General features: G+C 42.4%; 2 protein-coding genes across 8 annotated transcripts in view; one reads left to right on the plus strand and one right to left on the minus strand.

Moving 5' to 3' along the window:
• Nucleotides 1-27,287, plus strand: part of ttll5 (tubulin tyrosine ligase-like family, member 5) — a 154,129-nt gene that overhangs the window by 110,902 nt on the left and 15,940 nt on the right. For 2 of the 4 annotated variants that reach the window (XM_061895366.1, XM_061895364.1), the window contains exons 28-29: nucleotides 5,883-6,081; nucleotides 18,972-19,153. In XM_061895366.1, coding sequence (XP_061751350.1) covers nucleotides 5,883-6,081; nucleotides 18,972-19,153 — 381 coding nt within the window. The remainder of the gene's footprint in view (nucleotides 1-5,882; nucleotides 6,082-18,971; nucleotides 19,154-27,287) is intronic. The other 2 variants (XM_061895367.1, XM_061895368.1) reach the window with 2 other exon arrangements.
• The window catches only part of tgfb3 (transforming growth factor, beta 3), a 114,588-nt gene that overhangs the window by 32,848 nt on the left and 54,453 nt on the right, over nucleotides 1-27,287 (minus strand). For 2 of the 4 annotated variants that reach the window (XM_061895371.1, XM_061895372.1), the window contains exon 6: nucleotides 21,847-21,948. In XM_061895371.1, the coding sequence (XP_061751355.1) occupies nucleotides 21,847-21,948 (102 nt within the window). Of the gene's footprint in view, nucleotides 1-5,875; nucleotides 6,022-15,045; nucleotides 15,125-21,846; nucleotides 21,949-27,287 lie in introns of those variants that run through there. The other 2 variants (XM_061895374.1, XM_061895373.1) reach the window with 2 other exon arrangements.

The following is a 27,287-nucleotide window of genomic DNA, read 5'->3' on the forward strand; positions in this document are numbered from 1 at the left end:
GTGAACTTTCCTACGAGAGAAAAAAACTCTCTGGATCAAGTATACTGCAACGTAAGGGGAGCCTACAAGGCTGTACCCAGACCACATCTCAGCTTTTCTATATTCAGCGTACAGACAGCACCTCAAGCAAGCCCCGCCAGTGAAAAATACTGTACAAGTGTGGAATGAAGACACTGAACTAGTGCTTCAGGACTACTTTGGGAGTACAGATGAGGACATGTTCAAAACTGTTGCTCAGAGGGATAATGGTACTGTGGACATAGAAGAATATGCTTCCAGTGTAACTGGCTACATCAGCACATGTGTGGAAAACATTGTTCCCACAAAACAATACAAGATATACCCAAACCAAAAGCCCTGGATTAACTGTAATGTTCGGTCCAAGCTACATGCCCGCTCCACTGCATTTGTCTCAGGCAACGCTGAGGACTACAAGAAGGCCAGATATGACCTGCGTGAATCCATCAGCGAGGCCAAGGGACAATACAGACAAAAGCTGGAGGGATTCTACTCCACCACAGATTCCCGGCACATGGGGCAAGGCCTGCAACACATCACAGACTACAAGCAGGGGAGCAGGGGGGTCACAAACAGCCAACGATCTCTGCCAGTTGAACTGAATGAGTTCTACGCCCGCTTCGAGGTCTTCAACACCAACCAACAGAGAAGGGTTCTGACCACGGAGCGCACGCAGGACCCACCACTCACTGTGACAACAGCAGAGGTACGTAGAGTTCTGAAGAGAACAAACCCACGGAAGGCAGCCGGCCCAGATGACATCCCTGGCCAGGCCCTCAGGGTGTGTTCATCAGAGGTGGCTGACGTACTTGCTGACATATACAACTTGTCACTAACACAAGCTGTTGTGCCCACCTGCTTCAAGACCACCACCATCGTGCCCCTGCCAAACAAAAATACTGTGACCTGTCTGAATGACTATCGCCCTGTTGCACTCACCCCAATAGTGATGAAGTGATTCGAGAGGATAGTCATGTCACACATCAAGAAGACCATCCCAGACACACTGGACCCTCTACAGTTTGCCTACCGGCAGAACCGGTCCGCTGAGGATGCAGTCAACACCGTCATCCACACCACCTTCACCCACTCAGAGGGCAAGGACACTTATGCCAGGCTATTATTCGTCGACTACAGCTCTGCTTTTAACACGGTCATTCCACAAAAACTCACTGCTAAACTCCTCACTGTTGGTCTGACACCGACTCTCTCTGACTAGGTCGTGAACTTTCTCACAAACCGGCCCCAGTCAGTCAGAATCGGCAACCAGACATCAGGCACTAAGGTTCTAAGCATAGGGACCTCCCAAGGCTGCGTGCTGAGCCCCCTACTGTACACACTCTTCACACACGACTGTGTGGCCTCCCAAAACAACACCAGTATCATCAAGTTTGCAGATGATGCTACGGTCGTCGGACTGATCACCTGGGGAGCTGTGGCAGCGTACAGAAGGGAGGTAGCGGAACTGGTGGCCTGGTGTCAGGATAATAATCTCTCCTTGAACACAGACAAGACCAAGGAGATGATTATTGACCCACGGAGAAGGAGTGCACAGTACACCTTTGTACACAGGGGGGACAAAGGTGGACTGGGTGAAAACCTTTAAATTCCTCAGGACCTGAATCAAGACCTCACCTGGGATCACAACACCCAACAAACAATAAAGAAAGCTCAGCAGCGACTGTACTTCCTAAGAAGGCTGAGAAAATTTGGTATGCCACCCAAAATTCTCAGCAACTTCTATAGAAGTACGGTTGAGAGTGTCCTTACTTGCTCAATCATGGTCTGGTATGGAAACTGTACTGCCAATGACAGGAAGGCACTCCAGCGAGTGATTTAAAACTGCTCAGTACATATCAGGAGCAGCCTTCCCCTCACTACAGGACATGTACTCTACCAGGGCCACCAGGAGAGCACACAACATCATAAAGGACAGTACACACCCCCAGCACAGTCTCTTCAGCCTCCTACCAAGGGGCGGTATAGCTCGGTTGGTAGTGCGGCCGTGCCAGCAATTTGAGGGTTGCAGGTTCGATCTCCGCTTCCGCCATCTTAGTCACTGCCGTTGTGTCCTTGGGCAAGACACTTTACCAACCTGCTCCCAGTGCCACCCACACTGGTTTAAATGTAACTTAGATATTTGGGTTTCACTATGTAAAGCGCTTTGAGTCACTAGAGAAAAAGCACTATATAAATATAATTCACTTCACTTCACCATCAGGCAGAGGATACAGGAGCCTGAAATACAGGACTATGAGACTGACAAACAGTTTCTACCCACAGGCCATCAAGCTTGTGAATGCTAACTTGTGAATGCTAGCTCCCCCCTACCCCCCCATTTTTTACTTTGTATTTTTGAACAAAAGACAGGTACCTTGACCACCCCCGAACTGTGAACCATCACTGTAGACACTTTTCGCCTGTGATCACTAAAGACAATTTTAACTGTTGCTGTGACCCAAGGTCACCTCCATATTTGTACTGTTGACTGTCAATCAGAGTGTGCAATAATGTTATGTACCTACTTTGCCTTGTATATACATTTTTATTTTTATTTTTAGATAAGTACCATGTGACTTGTTGAAGGGTGGACTAGCAAAGTAAGATTTTCATTATACGGCAAACTGTCTGTTTAACTGTGCATATGACAATAAACAATCTTGAATCTTGATCAGCGTTCTTCAATATAAAGATGCCCCATAAAAGTTCCTGCAAGTCGAAAGTTCCTTTAGTTCTTCTTTCTCTTCATTGTCAAGTTTGTTGTAATAGAAATACACAAAATATGAGAAATAAATAAGTCGTCTAGCATTTTGTAAATGGCGGTCCTGTATTTGAAAAATACGTTTTAGGAACGCCCCCAACTGTGTTCACCCAATCAGTGTTCGACCGCACAGCTCACCCCCGTTATGGTTACCGAATCTAGTAGTTTTTGGTTGAAACACAGGGAGAACTTTATTTACCAAGGTAAATAGGAAAGTTCCTGTGGTGGAAATTGGCTTATTAACTGCTTATCTGTAGTTGTTTGATGTTGCACCATTATTGTGAATTATGTGTTACCGTGAGGGAGTAGGCATAGGTTTTAGCCAAAACATTTAAAGTATTCGGATATGTGGACATTGTAAATAGAATATCCGAAAGTGAATTTAATTATGGATCTCATCACACACACTGTATGCTGCAACATATATGTTGCACCTTTGACTTTTTATGTATTTCAAGGACCCACATCATGTTGACTACAGTGTAGTTGTGGTCATATCTGTTATACATTCAGAACGTCCTGGGTCCAATCCCAAGTGGAAGCAATGATAATGGGTAACATGTGGTAATCAAGTTGCTTTCTTTAAATCAGCATATACATAATTTTACTGAGTGAAACGGATATGTCCAAAATGTCTTGGTAAAAGGAGGAATCAACATGGACTGCTTAGCTCAGGTAGTTTTATAGTGCATTGGTCATCACGTATACATTATTGTTGCAGTCCTGTTAGAACACTGCTCAGGGACAAATTTGATTTAAAAAATGACAAAGATTGGCCAAAGTGTGCAGTTGCAAGGGTTGGACAAATTCATTTCCACAAATTGACGCGGTTACAACATTTCACATTTTTTAGTTGATTCAATTTCCTCTGCAACCATGATCCTATGAGTGCGGATACAGGTAGGATTTATATTTCATGTTTCTGTGTTTTTGGTAATGTTACCTGTCCAGCGTTCTTATTTTTTGTTCCACTTCCTATCTGCCCTCATTCTCAGCCACTTTACCTCCGGCTTGAGGGCAAACATTTCTACACCTGCTCTTGATTAGTGATTAAGCGGCTCCCCTGTCCCTATGTAATGGAGGCCAGCCATTGTGGCTGGGCCATGTGTATGTTAGTAGACCTCACTCCCTGACAACCTCCAGAGCAGTGCTGGCTATAAGGTTGATAGCCCAGGATTTTAGCTCCGTAGCTAGCACACTCGTCTCTCATGCCAGCGAACAGCAGAACAGAAAATATAGGGACTGAACCAAGCGGCTTAGATTACTGCCGTGACCGTTTTAGGGGGGTTAGTGTACAGGAGGCCAGCCAGTGTGTCCCTGTGTACATTAGTTAACGTAACTCCTGACAACAGGCACTAAACAATCACTAATCAGGAGGGTTCCTCTAGCAGTGTTGCCTTCCTTGTGACGCTAGTTTGTAGTGGTTTGTTCTAGGCCCCCTTTTGTGTGTTGTCTTGCCTTGCCTTGTTCTTGCTCATCCACAATCTCCTGCCATAGTCACGCTGGTTTTCCCTCATTGGCGTCCCTAATAAGAGGGCCTTTTACTCGCACGTTGCCTGCCTTCTTCGCCTTTTGGGGTCATGCCAACAACCAGCATGTGACACCGTAACAAATAATCATCCCAATCATTATTTCCTTGATTTTTTAAAATATACACTTCATTGAAATAAAAAAAAAAAAAATCAGTAGGTAGGTGTTCAGATATCTTCTTCCCTAATAAAGTTGAATACTTCATTATCTCCTGATGATGTACCATTATTGTAGTTTTCATTCTGTTTTTACTTACTGGCCCTTACAATGCCGCCTGAGAAAAAAAAGATATTACCTATGGATACATATAACTGCGGACCTCTAATCTCTAAGAGCATTTGTGAAGTCAGAGGTTTAAAGTGTTTGCGATCAGAGTCAGTCAAGTTCTTCGTCACTAAACTTATCAAAGGATGCCTTTATGTACGTTGTTTTTTGAACTGGGACACAGGATAGAAGTACCGTACTCCATCCCATCAACCATTAGAAAAAAACACTTGGCTACAGTAACAGTATATTATGGTCAATCAATCCAGTCCACTGTGTTAAACGCCATATTCTTTTTTTGGCATCATGCATTCACATAGCATGACTTACCAGGTTCCTCAGAAGAAATGAAACTGAAATACAGACATTTCCTTAAATTAGTTCCATTTCTCCTGGAATCTTTCGGTCATGAGGGAGCAATGGATTCAATTTAAGTATGTTGAGGATAAGGCCAGTCTCCTCTTTTCTCTAACAGTGGTCAAAGAAAAAAGAAAAGAAAAGAACGGCTTAGTTCTAATAACAGATAATCCAGTTACAAACTTGTGTCGCTCATCAAATGCTTTTCTTTCCAGTTTGTGGCTTTGTGATGTGAATGGAACGTGAAGTTCTGGGAGTAGTGAAGCAAATGACTGGTATTTTCTATGGCTGCCACAAGCTTTGCCATCAACTTTCACTCTGATTTGTACACTTAAGCCTAATCTCTCTGACAGTCTGGGCCTGATATGAGCAGTTTTTTTATGTTCACCGTATCAGTGTATAAATATGTTATAGCAGTTACCCATGTGGGGAAAATTATGTGGGACATACTGTATTTTTGCAATGCAAGCAAGTACACACACTAAATTCGACCCTTTTTTTAAATGCTGTTTATTAAATACCTCTAAATTAATTATGGATGCAAAAAAAAAATAATTTCGAGAACTCATACTGAATGTTAACTCATATATTACAAAATTATATCTCCAAATTATGTCTAAAATGAAGACTGCAAACCCAAATGATCATATATCTTTCCTAAAGAAAAAAAAAATCAATACAGATACTCGGGCCCAAAGTACATTTTCCAGCATCATGAAGCTTCATGCAGCAATTGACTCCATCGGGAGTCTTGCAACAACATACTACAAACATGGCGCACTAAAAATTTAATATTTTACCATGGTTTTAACTGTCATTGTATGGTGGTCATTGTTATAAGGCATATTATGTTTGGTCATAAGATTAATAAACTAACAAAACATTTTTGTATGAAAGCCCACACAAATCCAGCAAACACAAGCTATGTTGTGTGACATCCCTGCTGTCCAAGTCATAGGAAAATGAAGGATGGAGAGGCTTCCTGTGACAAGCAGAGTGGCAGTGACTTTCCTTACATGAGGTCGGCGAATCCAGAGCAGCGGTGGCAGGCCCCTGGAGGGAGCTACCAGCTTCAGTTTGCTGTCCATCAACTGCAAAAACAGAGACTTCAGCAGCAAAAAATATTGAACCAGAACCACAGCAGGCATCAGGTACTGTAAATGTTACATACTGTTTTGAACATTTTTTCTAACTATCATAGGTCCCAGAATAACAACTATTATACAACAATAACAAACATGTTGCCCAACAGTTGCATGATTCTGGAATTTGACTGTTTCAAACTACTTTTAAGAACTTATTAGGAACATTGCTAATGAACTGTGTTTGTGCACACGTGCCACTTTTCAAATAATAGGGCGGGCCTTCCTCGTGTGATTCAACCAGTAAACTGATTTAGAGGTAGGATCGATTGCTCCCATTAGCTGCATTGCTAGCCACCTAGAACAAACCGATTTGTATATGTTAGAAAAGAGAAAAATACAAAAACTTTTTGTCTTCTTGTCTCTCATAGTGATTTTGAACCATAGGCAAACTTCCCGAAAAAGTGCTTTTCCCCCTGCAGGATAATTGACCAAGCTATGTAGTTATTTCTGTTGGTTTGCCTGTCTGTTAGTTAATTAGTAAAAAAACTCAAAAAGCTATTGATGAATTTTCATAAAACTTTCAGGAAAATGTGTGAAATTGGACAAGAAAGATCTAATTAGATTTTGGGGATGATTCGGATAATTTCTACTATGACACCTTACGTTTAGTTTAAGAGCCTCAATTTCTGTGTTTCTGTGTTTTGGGTTTCTTATTTTCTGCGAAGGATTCCGTATTTGCTTGCATTGCCGCAGGGCATATAGTATGCGCCTGCCTTGAATTACTGCCGGGTCAAACTCGCTTTGCAAAATAGTTAGCGCATGCTTAGTATTACCGCCTGGTCAAACTCGTGACGTCACGAGTGACACTTCCCCTGTCATCATTTTCAAAATGGAGGAGGCAGATTTCAATACCAGTAATTTGAAATCGCATAAATGGAAGAAGATTAAGAGCTATTCAGTAGTATTTAAGGTCCAAGCTTACATCGCACTAAAATTTTTACTTCATGCCTTTGGTAAGTGCCGGAGTGAAAAGAGGTTTTAAAATAATTAGCGCATGCTTACTTTTACTGTATGCCTTTGGTAAGCACAGGAATGAGAAGAGGTTTTAAATTAATTAGTGCCCCTGCTGCAATTCAAGGAAATACGGTAGCTTATGAAGTTATGGGCAGACATGCATACCTACTAAGGCAGTGGTTCTTAACCAGGGTTCGATCGAACCCTAGGGGTCTGGTGAGTTCGGCGGAGATCAAAACACACCCGACTCTTCGTGTAAATACAAACTTCTCCCATATTACAGATACGGCAACAGCTGACTGATTTGCAGGTGTGTATTTTGTTGTGAGTTTATGCACTGTTTTAGTTTTGTTGTTTGAACAAGGTGATGTTCATTCAAGGTGATGATTTTGTGCACCAGTAAAAAAAATATGTTAACACTTTAGTATGGGGAACATATTCACCATTAATTAGTTGCTTATTAACATGCAAATTAGTAACATATTGGTTCTTAACTAGTCATTAAGTACTAATTAATGCCTTATTCGGCATGGCCTTATTATAACCCTAACCTTCTAACCCTGACCCTAACCCTAACCAAATAACTGACATATTCTATTACTTAGAATATTCTATTACTTAGAATATGTTCCCCTAGTGTCCAAATAACTCTAAATTAAGTATTTGTTACTTAGAATATGTTCCCCTATACTAAAGTGTTACCAAAAACATACAACTTTGTCTTGAATTTGAAAAAAAAAAACATTTTATTTTTCACTAAAGAAAGGTTTGGTGAATGCGCATATGAAACTGGTGGGGTTCGGTGCCTCCAACAAGGTTAAGAACCACTTTACTAAGGAAACGTCAGAAATGGAATAATAAATAAAACATTAAATTTAGGGTCTGATTCAGATGGCGATCTACATTCAGGATTTTTTTTGTGGTCTGGCGAAGGTCTGCACTGTCAGAGTTCTTTTCTAGTTTTAAGACGTGTAGCAAAGCCTGCCCTTTTACAAAACTAACCTCTGTGAAGTAGTGGGCTTATACATGGGGTGGGATCATCGAGTTATGTGCGTATGTCCATGAGGAGGTTTTTTTTTTCATTAAAACCCGGAACACATAAAGCGAGCGTTTGGTGGTCATCATACGACTCTGGGGACACATATTACTGCCATAAGGCCATTTTGCATAGAAGTGGTCTCGTCACAACAGACATTCAATATTCCACAGTTAATAAGAAAGTAGGATCGACTACTTCAAGAAACCACTAGAGAGGGATGCTCTTGAAAGTGTTTACCTACATTCGGATTACTCACCATTAAAAAACAAAATGCCAAAGCTTCATGTCAAACATAAACCTCTGAATGGCGCAGATGAAAACCCAGTGACTTGTCAGTGAACTGTTGAGTTATGTTTCCCCCATGTCTAAAAAAATATTACCTTACCTAAGCATACGGTTGTCCAAAAAGCGCCCACATGAAGAGGAAGCTTTCATGTTAGAATTTCAAAAGCTATTTGGAGAATCTCCTTCCAAACCACTTGGTCTTTCAGTGGGAACATCCTGCTTGACAGAAGCTCATTCCTGGAGAGCCAAACATGACTCCTCACTCAAGACTGCATTGTTTGACAAGGCTACTCAGCCAAGCTTATATTTGAAGTAATCAACGCATGCTGCCTGTGAGAGGTTCTTTTAAGAGTTTGTTCATGGCAAATGTTGTGTCCCCATTTAAACGCTAATGTCGTTTTCTCTGATGTATGACTGGCCCTCAACAATTTGAAGTTTACAGACAATTTTGCTCTTTGGGAAAAAACACATAGTCCTCGCTGCCATGTTTTTGCACAGTTGCTCTGAAAGACGATCCCAAGGAGGAGTGTATTTATTCATTTTCCAGTGGATTCTGTGGAGTCAACACGAAGATGGAGAGAAGTGGAGACGGGAGGGTGCCATGGGACAGCTTACAGTGTGGAATGACTGGAAGCAGGCACTTTTTTCCAAGCAGTTCTCAGCATTGCTGTTGCTCATTGTTTTTTCATCTTTATAGCTGGGCCTTAATTCATACAATTTAGGTGACATTTGTCTTGGATTGGTGCAACAGCTTCACACAGGGCACTTTATGTGGTCACTTTCCTTCACTTTCTCATCCTTTTCTTAAAAGTCATTGGCTTACATTCTTCTCTACAGGATTACCCGCCTTCCTCTGGGTAAAACGGCCCCAGGAATATCTTATGAAACCATCAAATGGCCGTCTGGTCACTTAAAAACTGAGGTTACAGAAAGGGTGACTGGTTACGGGAGTTTCGTCACCACATTTGACAACCCTTTCTAAAATCCTTGCCATTGTTTCCTGTTCATTCCGCCCACCTGCTTCTTCCTGACAGCCTGTACTGACAACTTCTTCACAGCCTGTTAAACCCATTGTGCTTTTTGAGGCTGACCAGAATGATTCTGCAAGACCCACTCATTGATTAGATGACTTCATTGCATTTTATTTCTCTGTGAGTGTGTTTTTTTTTTACAATTTGGCTTGTGGCTCCTTAAGCACACCTTCCTGGCTCTCTCATTGGAAGAGTGAGTGTCCGTCCATATTTGTAGGCTTTCCGGGAGGGAGAAATAGTCAAGGAGGCTGTTCCGGGCTCTCTCTTCCACGTTTCACTTATTGGGTGCAGACTGTGCGGCTCCTCCGTGGGCTTGGCCCCAGGCCACCTGGCAGCCAAACAAAGGTGCCCTTCCTGGCCTAGCTCAAGCTGAAGTGCAGCCATAGGCCATGCAACCTGGAACTCAAGTTCTTATTTATCAGCACAGAAATTACATCAGATATCATCGGCACCAATGGCGGCCCTTTGAACGATTGCACTGTGAAGCTGGAAGACCATCAGCCAGCGTCTTAGATAACCATATGAAGCTGTAGAGAAAATAGCATACACATGAGATGCCGAAGGAATGCATGCAACACTTGCACCAGAATGGCTGCAAGGATGGACTGAACTACAGCTCTAAGATAATATGTCACAGAAAACTGTTTTCCAAATCCACCCAAGCCTTTGAGTGTCTCTTTTATAAGCAAACAAATAATGTGAGGAATCTGCTTTATAGTGCAGCCAATTCCAATAAAAATAGAAGCTTGTTTTCATTAAGGACGACTTGTCATTTTGAACTTAACATCAGTTGCATCACTCATTGTAATGAGCTTACAAAAATTATCACTCCACCCTGCATTTCCCCCTTAGTTGACTCACAGAACCATTTTTTATTTTCTCTTAGCTGCCCTTCCATACTGAAGCTATAAACTAACGACACTTGTTCACTAGTTATTAAGGTGGAACCTCGATTTACGTGTTCGTAAATGGAAACATTCTTAAAATAAACCAATTATTTCCATAAACAACCATGAACATATGAATAATGGATTGTAGTCTCGACAAAAGTCCATGTTTAGTGGAAGTTTTTCACTTTTGGACACAATACTAAGCGCTGTCTGGTACTGTATATCAAAAAAACATGGATTAAGTTTCTATTTAATAACATACTAATAACAGCAACAACAACCTTAAAGCGGAACTGCATTTTTGGGGAGATTTTTGCCAATCATTCACATTTTTTATATAAGACAAGCACATATGTTTTTAAAAAATGCATTCTAACTAGTAAATAAATGCGATCAAAAGTTCACTCAGAAGGCAGCCTATGGGAGTCGCTCTATTCTGCCTAAAAAGAGACATCCAAACATCTCAATCAAGGTCTTATATGATTTTGTACATGCTCTAAGGATATATAGGGATGGCGTGGCGCAGTGGAAGAGTGGCCGTGCGCAACTCGAGGGTCCCTGGTTCAATCCCCACCAAGTACCAACCTCGTCACGTCCGTTGTGTCCTGAGCAAGACACTTCACCCTTGCTCCTGATGGGTGCTGGTTAGCGCCTTGCATGGCAGCTCCCTCCATCAGTGTGTGAATGGGTAAATGTGGAAGTAGTGTCAAAGCGCTTTGAGTACCTTGGAGGTAGAAAAGCACTATACAAGTACAACCCATTTATCATTTATCATATGTAGTTTAGTAAAAGGCATGTTCATGAAAAGATGTAATATTTACTTATTTTGCTCATTTTAATTTTACAAATACATCGCAACGTTCTTCGAAAACATCACTAATTAATCCTCACTGCAGACTTCATTAGAGCCAACAAACATGATAAAACATCATTTACTGTACAATGTTCCGGCCCTGCTGGTATCCGGCAAGGACAAGTCACAGGTGGAACAAATCCTTTGTGCTGAACTCCTTAATATTTGCACCTGGCTTGCTGACAACAAGCTATCCATACACTTAGGTAAAACGGAATCCATTCTGTTTGGGTCCTACATCAACCTTAAGAAAGTCAGGGACTTCACTATAAAAGTGGGTGACATTGTTATCACCAGGAAAGATGAGATCACCTACCTAGGTTCCATTCTAGAGGCTAATCTTTCCTGTGATAAAATGGCAACCAAGGTGATCAAAAAGGTCAACCAAAGAACGAGATTCCTCTACAGAATCTCCTCTCTGGTCAACAAAAGCACCTTGAAGATTCTAGCGGGAAATCTTATTCAACCCTTTTTCGATTATGCTTGCACCTCCTGGTACCCCAGCACCTCCAAAACCCTCAAATCTAGACTTCAAACATCCCAGAACAAGCTAGTCCGGTTACTTTTCGACCTCCACCCCAGATCATATCTCACTCCTACCCACTTCTCCAAAGTGGGCTGGCTCAGGGTGGAGGACAGAGTAAAACAACTTGCACTGAGCCTAGTACATAAAATCCGCTACACCTCCCTGATACCGAAGTACATGTCAAACTACTTCCATAACATAAATGACCGCCATAACCACAACACCAGGGGGAGCTCCACAAACCACGTTAAACCAAGGTTCCGATCTAACAAAGGTCTTTACTCATTCTCTTTCTATGCCACATCAATGTGGAATGCACTCACAACAGGTGTAGAAGTAAGTGCCTCTCTCTCCTCCTTCAAAACCGCTCTAAAACAACACCTCCAGGCAACTTCAACCCTTTACTAATACCCTCCTCCATTCACATCCCATCTGCCCAGATTGTAAATAACCTAATGTAAATAATCAAATGTATTTGTAATGTATATACTTGATCTTATGCTATCTGAACTCATTATGTTCTCTGCTCGCTGTACATATCCTACTAAGTAACACCTACACTTTTTCAATGTCCATTTCTCTTTTGATGCAATTGTTGATGACTGAAGTACTGATATCAACTAAAGCTCCTCATCCTACCCCCTGGATTGTAAATAATGTAAATAATTCAATGTATATACTCAGATGATTAACTTGTGTGATGACTGTATTATGCTGATTGTATTAATTTCAACCATGAATTGATTAACGTGGACCCCGACTTAAACAAGTTGAAAAACTTATTCGGGTGTTACCATTTAGTGGTCAATTGTACGGAATATACTGAACCGTGCAATCTACTAATAAAAGTTTCAATCAATCAATCATTTCATTTCACTTCACTATTCCGGTTGGTAGCCGATGTTAAAGGGGAATTCCAATTTCTTTTGGAATTGTTCACAATCATTATGAGAGACAAGAAAACGTTTTATTTTTTTATTTTTTTATTTTTTTTTAGAATTTTAAAAATGCTTGAAAGTTGCGGCTCATAGGAGTCACCGTTGTAGATTTTAAAGGCCTCTAAAACAACTTCAAAACCCTCCAACAACGTTTTATATACACACTGCAAGTCTATATATTATATAGACACGTTCATAACAATATATAATCTGGCCAATATTTACCTTATTTTGACCTTATTTATCATTTCCGGGACTGACTTCTCCCACACATTGATTTCTGTTTCCATAGCACCGCACGTCCATTGTTCTGGCAACAAACATGTCCTACTTCTGGAATCAAACACGCGTGTGTGTTATAATCATGGAGGATTTGGTAAAAAAAAAAATGAGGACAACTATTTTTGAACAAATGAGGATTCACAACCTTTTTTTTTAATCAAAATATACGGAGGATGAAATGCTGCTTATAGAAGTGAGCACAAAGAAGAGGCTGAGATGTTGGAGCAGACAGAAGCCGGCAGAGTGAGGTGAAAGCGATCACGCTATAAATGTGGAGACAAGCTATTTTGTCATAAATGGATTGGTTACCCAAAATAAACAGGAAATGTCCCTGGTCAGCTGGACCAGACATACAACTGTCCATCGAGTGAGTCACACTTTAATATTGATTATTTTACATGCAGCACGCCATGCGCGTTAGTACAACTACAGTACATACGCTCTCTGGCTAGCTGAGCTCTGTACAAACAAGACATGAAATATGGGCTAATACTTTACAGACACTGTAATATGATTGTTCATGTTTTCCAGTCAGCTCAAGTTATTGTCGTAGCGCATTGTTGTGCATTACAAACTCAAACACGTTTTGTGTTGATGTAGAAGCTAGCTTAGTTAGATTTTCTGGCTAACACCATAGCAAGGCGATGTATTAGTACGCTAGAAAAAGAGTTCCTCAGCGTTCGCTCTTACTATAACAATGTCGCCACAGCTGTGTAAATGAAGTATTGACGGTTTTTGAATGCATTTTTAAAGTGATTTAAAGTTAGAGTTGATTGCTTCCAATAGCTGCATTGCTAGCTAAATAGACAATTTGTACATGTTAGAAAGCAAAATAAACAACTTTTGTCTTCCTGTCTCTCATTGTGATTGTGAACGATAGGCAAAATTCCCTAAAAAGCGGAGTTCCCCTTTAAATGTTTTCCTGATAGATTCAGAGTGCATCCCTTGCACCATGAGTTACAATGGATATGGCTTGTCTTTCACCCTTTACTCCAAGTTATAATAGAATAGAATAGAATAGAAAGTACTTTATTGATCCCTTAGGGAAATTCAGTCACCACAGTTCGCTCACATTGGACAATAAACGCTTTGGTATTTTTTGCTGTGATGTGTTTTGCTGTGCTTTAAGGCAGTAAGACCTACTCCTGGAGTTCAATATGCCGTGAACATAACGCTCAGTAATAGACTTGTGGAAGACCTTTTCTTCCCCTCCGTGTTCCAGTGGAGCAATGTGACCACAATATCTGAGATGTTGGGCTTTACGAGGAGAGTTTTTATTTATTTCGTTTATATTCGTTTTCAAAGTTTATCTTTACTCTTTTAGCAGTCTGATTTGTTTTTATTTAAAGTTCCTCTTAGCCTTTCGGCAATCTAATCTCGGCGTTTTCAGGCCTCTTGTCGCTTCCAGCCTCTCTGCCTCTTCTGGCTCAAAAAGCCCCTCTCATGGTCTCCGGCCCTCCGGAACAGGTGATTAGATAACTCGTTCCAGCTGAGATTATCCACTCACCTGTTGGCTGCTCCATGGCCAGCCCTGCACACACCCCGCCCGCAGGGAACGCGTGACCACGCCCCTCCACAGGCCTCCCCCGCCAGACTCAGGCCGGACACCCGCACCAACTCCCCCCCACACTCCCCTCACACTCCCCTCACACTCCCCCCACAGCGGGACGAGAGAGGAAGTCGGCCACGGCCATCCGCGCGCCCGGCCTGTGGACCACCCGGAAGTTGTAGCGTTGCAGTGTGAGGTGCCACCGGGTAATCCGCGCATTGGCGTCCTTCATTCGGTGGAGCCACTGCAGAGGTTTGTGGTCCGAGCAGAGACTGAAGGCCCGCCCCAACAGGTAATAGCGGAGGGCCCCGACAGACCACCGGATGGCGAGACACTCCCTCTCTGCGGTGCTGTACCTCGCCTCCCGGTCTGACAACTTCCGGCTGATGTAAAGTATGGAGCGGTCGACGCCCCCCACCTGCTGGGTCAGCACAGCCCCCAGTCCCAAAAGTTTGGCATGTGCAGTACCGGCTCCTCGCAGAGTGGTGTTTTTACCTCCTCGAACCCCCGCTGGCACTGCTCCATCCACTGGACCAACTCCGGGGCACCCTTTTGGGTGAGGTCAGTCAGTGGGCTGGTCAGGTGCACGAACCGGGGAATGAACCGGCGGTAGTAGCCCGCCAGTCCCAAAAGCTGCCTCACCTCTTTTTTCGTCTTGGGGGGTGGACAGGCCGCGATCGCCGCCGTCTTGTCGACTTGTGGCTGCAATTAAAATTAATTTAGTTTTTGCTGGAGCTTGGACTTTCCTTCCAGCTTTCCTTAATGACGTCCAGCACTCCGCGAGGCCTCCGGCCATATAATAACTCGAAAGGTGTAAAACCTCGGGAGGTCTGGGGTTCCTCCCGCATCGCAAACATTAGGGGCTCCAACCATTTATCCCAATTGTGCTTGTCCTCGTGCATGAACTTACGGATCATAGTTTTTAGCGCTTTATTTAATCGCTCCACCAGCCCATCCGTTTGGGTATGATAAACGCTGGTGCGGATGGCCGTGATTCCCGATAAACCATATAGTTCCTTTATCGTGCGTGACATGAAGGACGTGCCCTGGTCCGTGAGAATCTCTTTCGGGATTCCGACTCGGGAGATGACCGTGAACAGTGCTTGCGCCACACTCTTGGCAGAGATGGAGCGCAAAGGCACTGCTTCGGGATACCGTGTTGCGTAATCCACAAGGACTAACACAAAGCGGTATACCCGTGTGCGCGGGGACAATGGTCCGATGAGGTCCATCCCAATTCTTTCGAACGGGACCTCTATGAGTGGTAATTGGGCGCAAGGGGGCCTTCGGGATGGTCGCCGGGTTCACCAGCTGGCAGTCCGGACAGGCCGCGCACCAACGGCGCGCATCTGCCCGGAGGCCTGGCCAATAGAATCGGACCATGACCCGATTAAGTGTTTTATCATACCCTATGTGGCCGCGCTTTCCCCGGGCGCACCAGCTGACCGTCGATGAAATCCACCTGGTCCCAGGCCGCACGCAAGGTGTCATCGCGGGACTGCGCGAGGGGAAAATCCTCCGTAGGTTGCCATCGGAGGGCCGGGGTGGCCTCCCGCACAGCCCCCACCGGTTCCCGCTTGGCCGTCCCGGATGAAACTGCGTCGCCATTGAGAGTCGCGCGAATGTTCCCCTCTCCTATAGCCCGTGAACGCATCCCCACATATTGCGTTACTAGCTGGTTAAACCCAGGCCAATTTGTTCCTAAAATTTTGGGGTGCGTAAGGTGCGCGCTTGCGGCAACCTTGACACTATGCTTTTGGCCTTTATATTGAATTTCCACTGGCACAATCGGGTACTCGTGCATATCTCCATGAATACACCTAATTTTACCCCGTGTTGCGTGCCTCAATACCCCGGGTCGAACCAAGTTCTGGTGGATCATGGACTGTTTTCAGCCCGGATCCACCATTGCCTGGTATACACTCCCTTGTACCCTTACCGGGACACAGTATGTCTCCCCTGAATCGGGGGCGGGTGCTGGAGGCCCGAAAACCTGTAGCACCTGCCCCACCTCCATCATGGAGAACTCCCAGCGCACATGCCCAGGTTGGCCGCACTCCCAGCACACCAGCCCTGGGGCTCGAGGCACCATCTGCGAGGGAAGCCCTCCATTCGCCGCGCCGGTACCCTGTAACGCATTGAGTAGAGTTGGTGAATTATAGTTGTAAATATACTCCTCCCCTCTTAACCACACCCTCCAACCATGCCCCCCCCTCCTTGCCCCACCCCCGACCATGCCCCCCTACCTCCCGAAATCGGAGGTCTCAAGGTTGGCAAGTATGGACACAAGTAGTAGCTCAGGTTTGCGTGTGTGCTATCAAATTTGAAGGTGTTTTAATACACGTAAACCTTTAGTAGATCAGACCCACAGTCAGGGGCGTCACTAGACCTAATACTGTACTGGGGCACACCTGGGGCACAAATAATTCATGTGAGCGTGCAAAGCGTGCAAGTAAAAACATTTTTAGCACCTAATTTATCATAAAAAAAAACATAAATAGTGCTTTAAACAATGAAATCATATCAGATTATGTTGTATGGATCTTTGATTAACCACCTGAAATTAACTAATGCATTTGGTCTACTTGTGCACTTTTTTACTGCAGACTTCTAAACAGATACTGGTAGAAGTAAAAAGGAAGAGCAATGAATCTTTTTGAAATATTTATTGCAGTAATCATCTGCAAATTTAACATCTACAAAGGTAAAAAAAAAAGAAGCACCCCTACATCTGTGTTCTTTTATATTATTTAATTTCCATTCCATCCTATTTCAGATACACTATGTGCAGGTCAAAAAAGCAAAACTGCTTGGTGTGCTATTAGACAGTCAACCGTCATGGTCCGATCATATCGTTAGTATTTTAATGAAAATGGGAAGAGGTTTAGCCATGGTCAGAAAGTGCTCCACCTTCTTGACATCCTCAACAATGGGTCAAGTTATACAGTCCTTGGTTTTCTGTCATCTTCATTACTGTTCTATAATATGGTTTGCTACAACTAAGTCTGACCTGAACAAACTTCAACTTGTTCAAAACAGAGCGGCTAGACTGTACTTAAATGTTCATCGCGCACTAATATTTAATTTATGCATTCACGTCTGTCCTGGTTGTCTGTTGAACAAAAGATGCACTGTAGTCTCCTTATGTTCTTTAGAACTATCATGTTGGATCAATCACCAGATTACTTTTACAAACTATTTTTTAAATCAACTAAGACACACATTCATGACACTTGAAATGCCAGCAATGGCTATTTGGCACTTCCTGCTCCCAGGACCAATCTCCTCAAACATACAGTCATGTATAGATGTTTCATTCTGGAATATATTGCCATCACACATTAATCTCTCACAAAGTAAATTGTCATTCAAGACAGCTTTGAAGATACACCTATTGCAGCTATCCACATGATGTGAATTTAACTAGCTATGTTATCTTATGTTGTATTTTTCCATTGTATGTTGGGTAATGCATGTATTTTTTGTATTTTAATTTTGTATGCTCCTATATGGACCCCAGGAAGACTAGCAGTTGCCTTGGCGTCAGCTAATGGGGATCCATTCAATAAACATTAAACAATAACCAACATTATGTTTCATGTTCATTAGAAATTCCCCCGACAGCTCGTACAGCAAATGAATATGTTTGTCTTGATACAAGGAATAACGTTAGCTAACTTAGCATCAACTTAAGACAATGATGTTGCCTAGCTAGCTAGGACTTCACTTACATCTCTCATTCCTCGCTGCATCTCTCCTGCTGCGGGCGAATAACTTTCTGATATCCATCTAGGAGTTACAGTTTGAGTCAAATCAAAATCAAAATAATATAATTAACAAACTGTTGTTTGCTAACGTTACCTACCTCATGCAGTGATTTGCATTCTCTCTCTCTCTTTCTCTCTCTCTCTCTCTCTCTCTCTCTCTCTCGCTTTCTCTCTCTCTCTCTCCCTCAACTGAAGTCTCGATCCAAACGTGAATAAATTACCATATTAATTAGCCATGTGCTCATTGTTAAGTGGAGTGAATACAGTAGCAATCAATTACCATACTAAGTAGTATGTGCGCTGTTGTCTATGTTATGTAGACTTAAAACTCTGAAGCGTTTTTTTTTATTGTTGAAATTTGTACTGGGGCACTGCAGATCAACACTGGGGCACGTGCCCCAGTGAAATATGTCTGGCGACGCCCCTGCCCACAGTGTATCAATATCATGACAAGACTGAATCACCACCACCGGTTCTTTGTTTAGGCACTTGATTCAGTGTAATGATACACTGGCAAATGGAGTAGTTTTTTTATGTGCAGTGTTTACCAAAAGGTTGCCTTGGATTTAGTCTTGCTTCTTGTACGGCCATACATTTTCATTGGAATCACACTTATCACTTATGTACAGAACCATTGAATGTCCCAAATAGGGAAATGCAATTGGTTGTCTGTCTTTGAGATTTGTACTTTGTGTGTGCGACATATTGTCCCATAAGTGGTATATAAATTAGAAGGATAAAGTCAAAATCAAACAGAAGTTGTCCTTTTTTTTGTCCCACAGGATCAACAGTCAAACGAAAAAAGCGATCCCCACGCAACGGTTCCCACAAAGTCATCCAGCTTTCCTGGACCACCCCATCACAGTCACATTCAGGCCTGTGATAGTTGCGTTCTCGCCCCTAAGCCACCCAGCGAGGCCCGAGATGGCCCGCTCAGGAAACCAGCAACAAAGCGATTTGTCAAGTAAGAGTTGCCTTTTAGTTCAATTCTTAATGTTGCTTCTGGCATGGCTTTGTTGAGTTTCAAGACAACATGGTTAATTATGATGAGAGTTCCACCATGTGTGCTGTACACCATGTCTTTTTGCTGCGGGTGGATCTGCCTCTTCAGAAAACAACCTCCACACAGGCCTGATTTCTGCCTGAATCATAAACACTACGTGGTTCAGTGGAAGGGCCCAGGCTCGGAGCGCCATTTAGAAAATCCTGTTTGGTTTGGAGATAAGCTGAAGAGCAGAGAAGGGAAAATTAAAGGAAAAGAGTGAAACAGGGCTGAACGGCCAGCTAGTTCCCCAGCTTGCTTTATGACTTTATTACTACAGGAATTGGCCAAATTACACAACAAAGACAAAAATTTATGATCTGAGCTGACTATTATTTTAATGCTTGTTGCAGGTATACAAGATCTCTATCCCAAAGTCAGTATATGTTTTATCGATGCTTGTTTATTTATTTGTACGTGTGGAAGACTGATGGGATAGTGCTCATTTTGTAAAGACTGGCCTGGAAGTCCTCTATTTGCTGATGTGTTTCATTCATACGTCTGACTTGGGCTGGCAAGCGAAGAGTTAAACGGGCAGTGGTGCAACTCAGGGGTTGTAGTGAAGGTTAGTGGAACCGGCTAGGTGTCGTGTTTGCTCCGGAGTGTGTGTATCTGTGTGTATGTGTGTGTGTCTTCCTGGCAGTTGCCGTGTTTACCCACTGCATGTGGAATTCCAGAGCAACCTTCCCCTCCCCAATGTCGACCCCCCTTCCCCAACACGCTCCTCTGTCCTGCATTTTTGTGGTCGGCCAGTGTGACAGGGGAGAGTGTGGGAAAAACGGAAGCTTCAGGACCAAAAAGCATTGATGGAAACAATGAAATGAAAGAAGAAAGGGAATGGAAAAGAGTGACAGAGTGAAGTCGATTCTATCCAGTGGAATGGAGATGATTGTTTGCAGAAAATGTTGGGATAATAAGTTGCTTCCCTTCTAGCCCTCATTTTAGGGGCAACCCAATCCTTTTTGTTATCTGATATCCATCCCAGTGTACACCTAAGCCTGGCTGACTTATAATAAAATCACTGTGCTGGGTTTATTCATACAGTTCAAGGTTATTCACTTTCCTCTCGGCACATGTTGAACTGCACACTGAACTGTACAAGCGTGCCACTGATCAGCAACACTGGTTTGTTTCATCCGTTTATCAGGGACTTTTGGTTCGTTTAGAAAAGTTGTGGGTATTTGTGCTGATAAGTAAAATAAAAGAGCTGCTTGATAGGTCCTGAAAATGCAATTTAAAATCAACAGTAAGAGACTTAAGTTATTAATAGCGTAGTGCAGGGGTCCCCAAACTTTTTGACTCGGGCCCCGCTTTGAGTTAAAAAAAATTTGGCCAAGGGCCGGGTTGTATATATACATATACATATATATATATATATATATATATCTGCGGCCTGAATTTTGGACGCTGGCGGGTCAGATTAGGGATCCCTGGCGTAGTGGTTCACATAAAATGTGAGTAGAATTGGCAAAAATTGTACTCAAGTCATCCAAATAATTACTTGACTAAGAGTAAGTATTCAGAAAAAAAAACAAAATCAAATAATGAGTAACAGATCAGTAACTTCCCCCGTGACCCCAAAAGGGAATAAGCGGTAGGAAATGGATGGATGGATGGAGATCAGTAACTTCTAATTTTACTGTAGTATCTTTTTTAATGGTACTTGCACTACAGCCATAGTTGGTGTGTGTGTGCGTGCGTGTGCGTGTGTGTGTGCGTGTGCGTGCGTGTGCGTGTGTGTGTGCGTGTGCATGCTAGAGACCCTATATACTACAAAATGTGCACATTTTAAAGCCACTTATGACGTTATACTGAGGCAAAAACATAAAAAGAACATCTACAGTACAACAAACTGCGCCATGTTTCCTGTAGCTGGAAGTGGAATTCATGCAAATTAATTTGAACATTTCAACTACAGTTCATGAGATAAATGTTATTTTTCCTAGTTTGTAATGTTAACGTTGAAGAGTGCCTCGTCATGTGATTTCCAGGCTCCATTTGATTGGTAAAATGGAGTCAAATGTAATTTCTGCTTACATCGGATTGGTGAAACAGATTTATGTTTTGGACGGCGTGGCGCAGTGGAAAAGTGGCTGTGCGCAACCCGAGGGTCCCTGGTTCAAATCCCACCTAGTACCAACCTCGTCACGTCCGTTGTGTCCTGAGCAAGACACTTCACCCTTGCTCCTGATGGGTGCTGGTTGGCGCCTTGCAAGGCAGCTCCCTCCATCAGTGTGTGAATGTGTGTGTGAATGGGTAAATGTGGAAGTAATGTCAAAGCGCTTTGAGTACCTTGAAGGTAGAAAAGCGCTATACAAGTACAACCCATTTATCATTTATTTATGTGACAGAGATAGTTGAAAGAAGTCTCTCTAACGAGCCAAAAGTAAGTCTTTGAAAGCAGTAATCAATAAATTATGAATATATATAATGATGATATAAATAAATGTAGCGACTGGAATGGCACTCAATGTAACAAAGTAAAAGTAGTGTTTCTTTTTCACAAAACTAGTTAAGTAAAAATAAAAAGTATTTTGCATTTAATACAGCCAAAAAAAGCCCAAAAAATGACTTAAGTAAACCTAACAGAATACATGTAGCGTGTGACTACCCACCTCTGGTTCACATTGATGTCTTTCATGCTGCGTGTGCTTGAATCCCACTTAAGAGCTGGGCGAATGTCCAGTTCAGTGTGTAGTGAACAGCACAGGAAAGCTCTGAACAGGAAAAGTGGTATACAAAATTAGATGGATAAATATGAAACTGCAGCATACTGACATAACAGCGTAGCATAGCAGTTCAGCACATGTAAGGACCTGCTTAATATAGTGTATATGTTACCATCGGCTTTGCGAGTAGAACCCTACTGCTACCCAGAAAATAAATAATAATAATAATACTAATAATAATACAAAAAACACACTCAAAAAGGAGTGAGGAAAAATAACTAAGGATGCACACGAAAGACGTAGAGAGGATGGACCACCGGAAAGAAGAAGCGTGAGTGGAGCCAAAGCACAGGAGATGACACAACAGGAAGGGTGAGAAAATACAATGACCTGGATAAATGAGAACATCCATACATCTGGAAAAATCCATTGTGATTGGTTGGTGTTCGTATGATGAGCCACAATTGGCTAAAGTTAGGGTGAAACATTATAGACTGGCGCTTCACGGTGGCAGAGGGGTTAGTGCGTATGCCTCACAATACAAAGGTCCTGAGTTCAATCCCGGGCTCAGGATCTTTCTGTGTGGAGTTTGCATGTCCTCCCCGTGAATGCGTGGGTTCCCTCTGGGTACTCCGGCTTCCTCCCGCTTCCAAAGACATGCAGCTGGAGATAACTTGATTGGCACCACTAAATTGGCCCTAGTGTGTGAATGTGAGTGTGAATGTTGTCTGTCTATCTGTGTTGGCCCTGCGATGGGGTGGCGGCTTGTCCAGGGTGTACCCCGCCATCCGCCCGATTGTAGCTGAGATAAGCACCAGCCCCCCCCCGACCCCAAAGGGAATACGCAGTAAAAAAATAGATGGATGGATGGCATTATAGACTGGCCATTCAGAGACAAGATTAGGCAGGTCATCAAAACTATTAAGCAAAATCATAACAGAGGTGGCGACTTGTCCAAGGTGTACCCCGCCTTTCGCCCGAGTGCAGCTGAGATAGGCTCCAGCGACTCCCCGCGACACCGAAGGGGATAAGCGGTAGAAAATGGATGGATGGATAACAGTCATGCACTAATGTCACATGACGATGATGGAGTCGGGGCACAGAGAGATGCTTCAAGCTGACAACTCCCCAAAAAAAAACATACTTGAAAATGGCAGAGGAATTCTTACAGACACACACACGTAATGTGCGCGCGCACACACACACATGCACACACAAATACTAATTACATAAATTAAATCAATCAGAAGTTACTCACAAGTTACTCAGTACATGATTAGCCTTTTCTCTGAATACTTACTCTTCCTCAAGTAATTATTTGAATGAATATTTTTTACTTTCACTTGAGTCATATTACTCTACAGCTTGTTGGAGGTACCGAACCCAACCAGTTTCATATGCGCATTCACCGAACCCTTCTTTTGTGAAATTTTTTTTTTTTTTTTTTTTTTTTCAAATTCAAGACAAATTATATGTTTTTGGTAACACTTTAGTATGGGGAACATATTTTAAATAACAAAGACTTAATTTAAAGTTATTTGGACACTAGTGGAACATATTCTAAGTAATAAAAACTTAATTTAGAGTTATTTGGTTAGGGTTAGTGTCAGGGTTAGAGGATTGGGTTATAATAAGTCCATGCCAAATAAGGCATTAATAAGTACTTAATAATGACTAGTTAAGAGTGTATATACATATATATATATGTATATATACATATATATATATATATATATATATATATATACGTATATATATACATACATATATATATATATATATATATATATATATATATATATATATATATATATATATATATATGGGTTTAGCATAGGGTTAGGGTTATATATGCTATAAATACCGTATTTTTCGGATTATAAGTCGCAGTTTTTTTCATAGTTTGGCCGGGGGTGCGACATATACTCAGGAGCGACTTATGTGTGAAATTATTAACACATTACCGTAAAATATTAAATAATATTATTTATCTCATTTGCTGAAGACACGAAGAAAATGTCAGCAATCGTCACATACACACATCAGCAATCGTCACACACACGTCAATCAATAAGAATTTGGCGGGGGAGGGTCATGGCAGAAGTGCATAGTAGGTCATGGGATGCTAACTGCTATATGCTATATCTTTTACTGCAGTAACAATTAAAATGGATCATTTCAACGTTGGCGGTAACTTATAAAAACTGAGAAGGGCTGAGCAAAAATGGTACCAAAAAGGAAATCATGTACTGCGGATTACAAGCTGGACTTAGTGAAATATGCAGCAGAGAATGACAAGAGGAAGCGGCGCATACCTTTGGAGTTGGCAGAGTTGTTTAGAAACGACATCGAGGAAGAAAATTTCATCGGATTTATCGTTTAGGAGTGACAGATTGTTTGGTAATCGTATATCATGTTCTATATGTTCTAGTTTTTTGAATGACTCATACCGTAATATGTTACATTAACATACCAGGCACGTATTCCGTTGGTTATTTATGTGTCATATAACGTACACTTATTCAGCCCGTTGTTCGCTATTCTTTATTTATTTTAAATTGCCTTTCAAATGTCTATTCTTGGTGTTGGATTTTATCAAATAAATTTCCCTCGAAAATGCGACCTATACTCCAGTGCGACGTATATATGTTTTTTCCTTCTTTATTATGCATTTTCGGCCGGTGCGATGTATACTGCGGAGCAACTTATAATCCGAAAAATACGGTACTATATACCAGGGTTTTTCAACCTTTTATGAGGCAAGGCATATTTTTTTTATTAAAAAATACGAAGGCACTCCACCAGCAGAAAACGTTAAAAACATGAAACTCCACCAGGTCCATCCATCCATCCATTTTGTACCGCTTGTCCGTTTTGGGGTCTCTACCAGGTCGTTGTGCCTTATTTTGAGTTTGTTTGTATTTTCCTGTGTGTAGTACTTTAGTTCTTGTCTTGCGCTGTTATTTTGGTGGACCTTCCTGTTTTGTTGGCGTTTTCCTGTAGCAGTTTCACGTCTTCCTTTGAGCGCTATGCCCCGCACCTGGTTTGTGTTAGCAAGCAAGGCTATTTACGTTGTTGCTATCCTTCTTTGTGTGGACATTGTTGATTGTCATGTCATGTACGGATGTACTTTGTGGACGCCGTAAGTTTTTGCTCTCGTCCAGCATTTTGTTTCTGTTTACTTTGTAGCCACTTAAGTGTTACTTTTGTTTTGCATAGCCATTGCCTTTTTCTTTCCCCTTCCCTTTTGTTAATTTTCGGTTTAAGCATTACATACCATTTCACTTGCACACTGCCTCCTGCTGTGGTCTGCATATTGGGAGCACAACAAACCATCCTTCTCTCACCCGACACATTCCGACTTTTGCAAAGCAATTAACTACCTGCTGCCACCTACTTACATGGAGTATTACGTGGGTACCCTGTTGAGTTCTACACAGCGCAGACACTAAGCAACGGCACATTATTTGCAGATTATAATTATTGATTTGCAAAAAAAAAAGTTTGGGACAAATTAGGGGAAGTTACATATTTTCCCACGGCATACCAGCCAGTATATCACGGCACACTTGTGTGCCGCGGCAAAGTGGTTGAAAAACACTGCTATATACAATTGACTACACCTCACTCTTGAATGTGGGCAAGCGGTTTATAAAATGAATAGCGACAGGCTGGCATTGTGCTGCCGACTTCCTTTTTCAGTCCACATGTGTATATGTGCCTCAAGTTAGTATCACAAGGTGTAGGTCAAGGCCCCTATCAGCCTGCCACAGCTGCCAACCCGAGGGGCTTCGAGGAATCACGGCAAAAGGACTGCAGCGAAGACTTTGAAAGCAGCAGTTTGTTACACAAATAAATGAGCCTGTTTGGTATTTTGTTTGCACGCTTTGGCGAGTCGCAGCTGTATCTACGGAAACCCCTGGCTGTCGTGTGGCATTACTAATAGGGTGACAATTACAGGAGCGCCATTAATGTCAGCCTAGCTGCCGCTTTCATTCCCTATTAATCAGCCACAACAGTAGTTATTTGCACAGGATACTATATACACGCTGAAGCTGCCAAAAGTGTGTTTATGGTTAAACTCGATCCCCTTTGCTCACTATGAATAACATTAGGACAGGCAAGCTACCTGCATGCATAACAAGGTGTACACATGCTCAGCGGCTCCAAGGCGAGCCCACATGCAGCGTTTGCGGCTGCCCTGCTCTCAGAGTGACGGAATGAACGACTGTTGACAAAGAAAGTGATGTGAAAAACCCAGAGGTCAGGTTTTTTTTTTCTTCCCTCTTCATATGAAAGGAGCTGCTTCCTGTTGAAGTATGCCACACTTAAAGTGGGCCAATTCTATTTGTGGTTGTGTAATGGTATGAAAGAACAACTGTGCAGCTCCTTACAAGGACGCAGTGTGTACCCTCATTACCTGGTTAATGCTCTTCTGGCAGGCGGCTGCAATGGGCGAGAGGTTAATACCAGCTAAGCTTTATTTATTGTCCCCCCCCCCCCGTTCTCCCCCTTGCACCCCAAACTAAAAAATACTTAACAGGCTGGATGTATACGGTTACAGACATCACTGCTCTTGTTCGGTGCCTCACCAGCTTTTACAGTGATTTACCGCATTTGCTATTTGTAATGTAGAAAAGGGCCTTGTAATGTGTCACGTCTGCAATCTGCAGGCATCTAGATGAAGCTCTTTGATACACATGTGCCATGTAAAGACCAATGTATTCACTATTCAGCTGCAAGACAGACTTCCATTTGTACTGTGTTTGTCACTTCATTAGTACACTTGATTCAACCACCTCTGGTATAAATACACCAAAAATAACACCATTTATCATTGTTTGATACTGTCAGCCCTTTTTTTACACATTGTGCCGTTGATTCAGGGTGCGCTCACACTTTTAAACAAACTCTAGTCTGGTTTGCTCGGCCAGTGTGGTTTGTTTAATCAAGTGTCAATGAAGCCCAGGACAAAACAGGCAGGCACACTTAAAAGTAGACTCTCTCGTCCTGAGCGAGGCAGTTGGTAATGCTGGCCACACCGAAATAAGGAAATAAGTGTTTTAGAATTTTGCAGTCCCGCCTCCACTAACATAGATTGTGGATGACTGAAAAGGGGATTCATTCCATTTGTTATGTATTCAGTCAGGCTTTCAAAATAAAAGCACGGCACCAAAACATCAAGGTCGCATCACAGTAGGCAGTTATGTGTTTCCATCAGAAACCTAGTTTTTTTCTGTCCTGGAAAAGGATCATTCAAACACTTTACTCTACTATAAAATCATAAAATTGATAGCCCAGTGATTAAATGTGACAAGTTGACCTCGTCTGCCTTGGCCGTTTTGTATTGTCCTTGAAAATGTATTATTAAATTAAATTGAATTCCT

Source organism: Nerophis ophidion, linkage group LG03 (assembly GCF_033978795.1).
Source record: "Nerophis ophidion isolate RoL-2023_Sa linkage group LG03, RoL_Noph_v1.0, whole genome shotgun sequence".
NCBI lineage: Eukaryota > Metazoa > Chordata > Actinopteri > Syngnathiformes > Syngnathidae > Nerophis > Nerophis ophidion.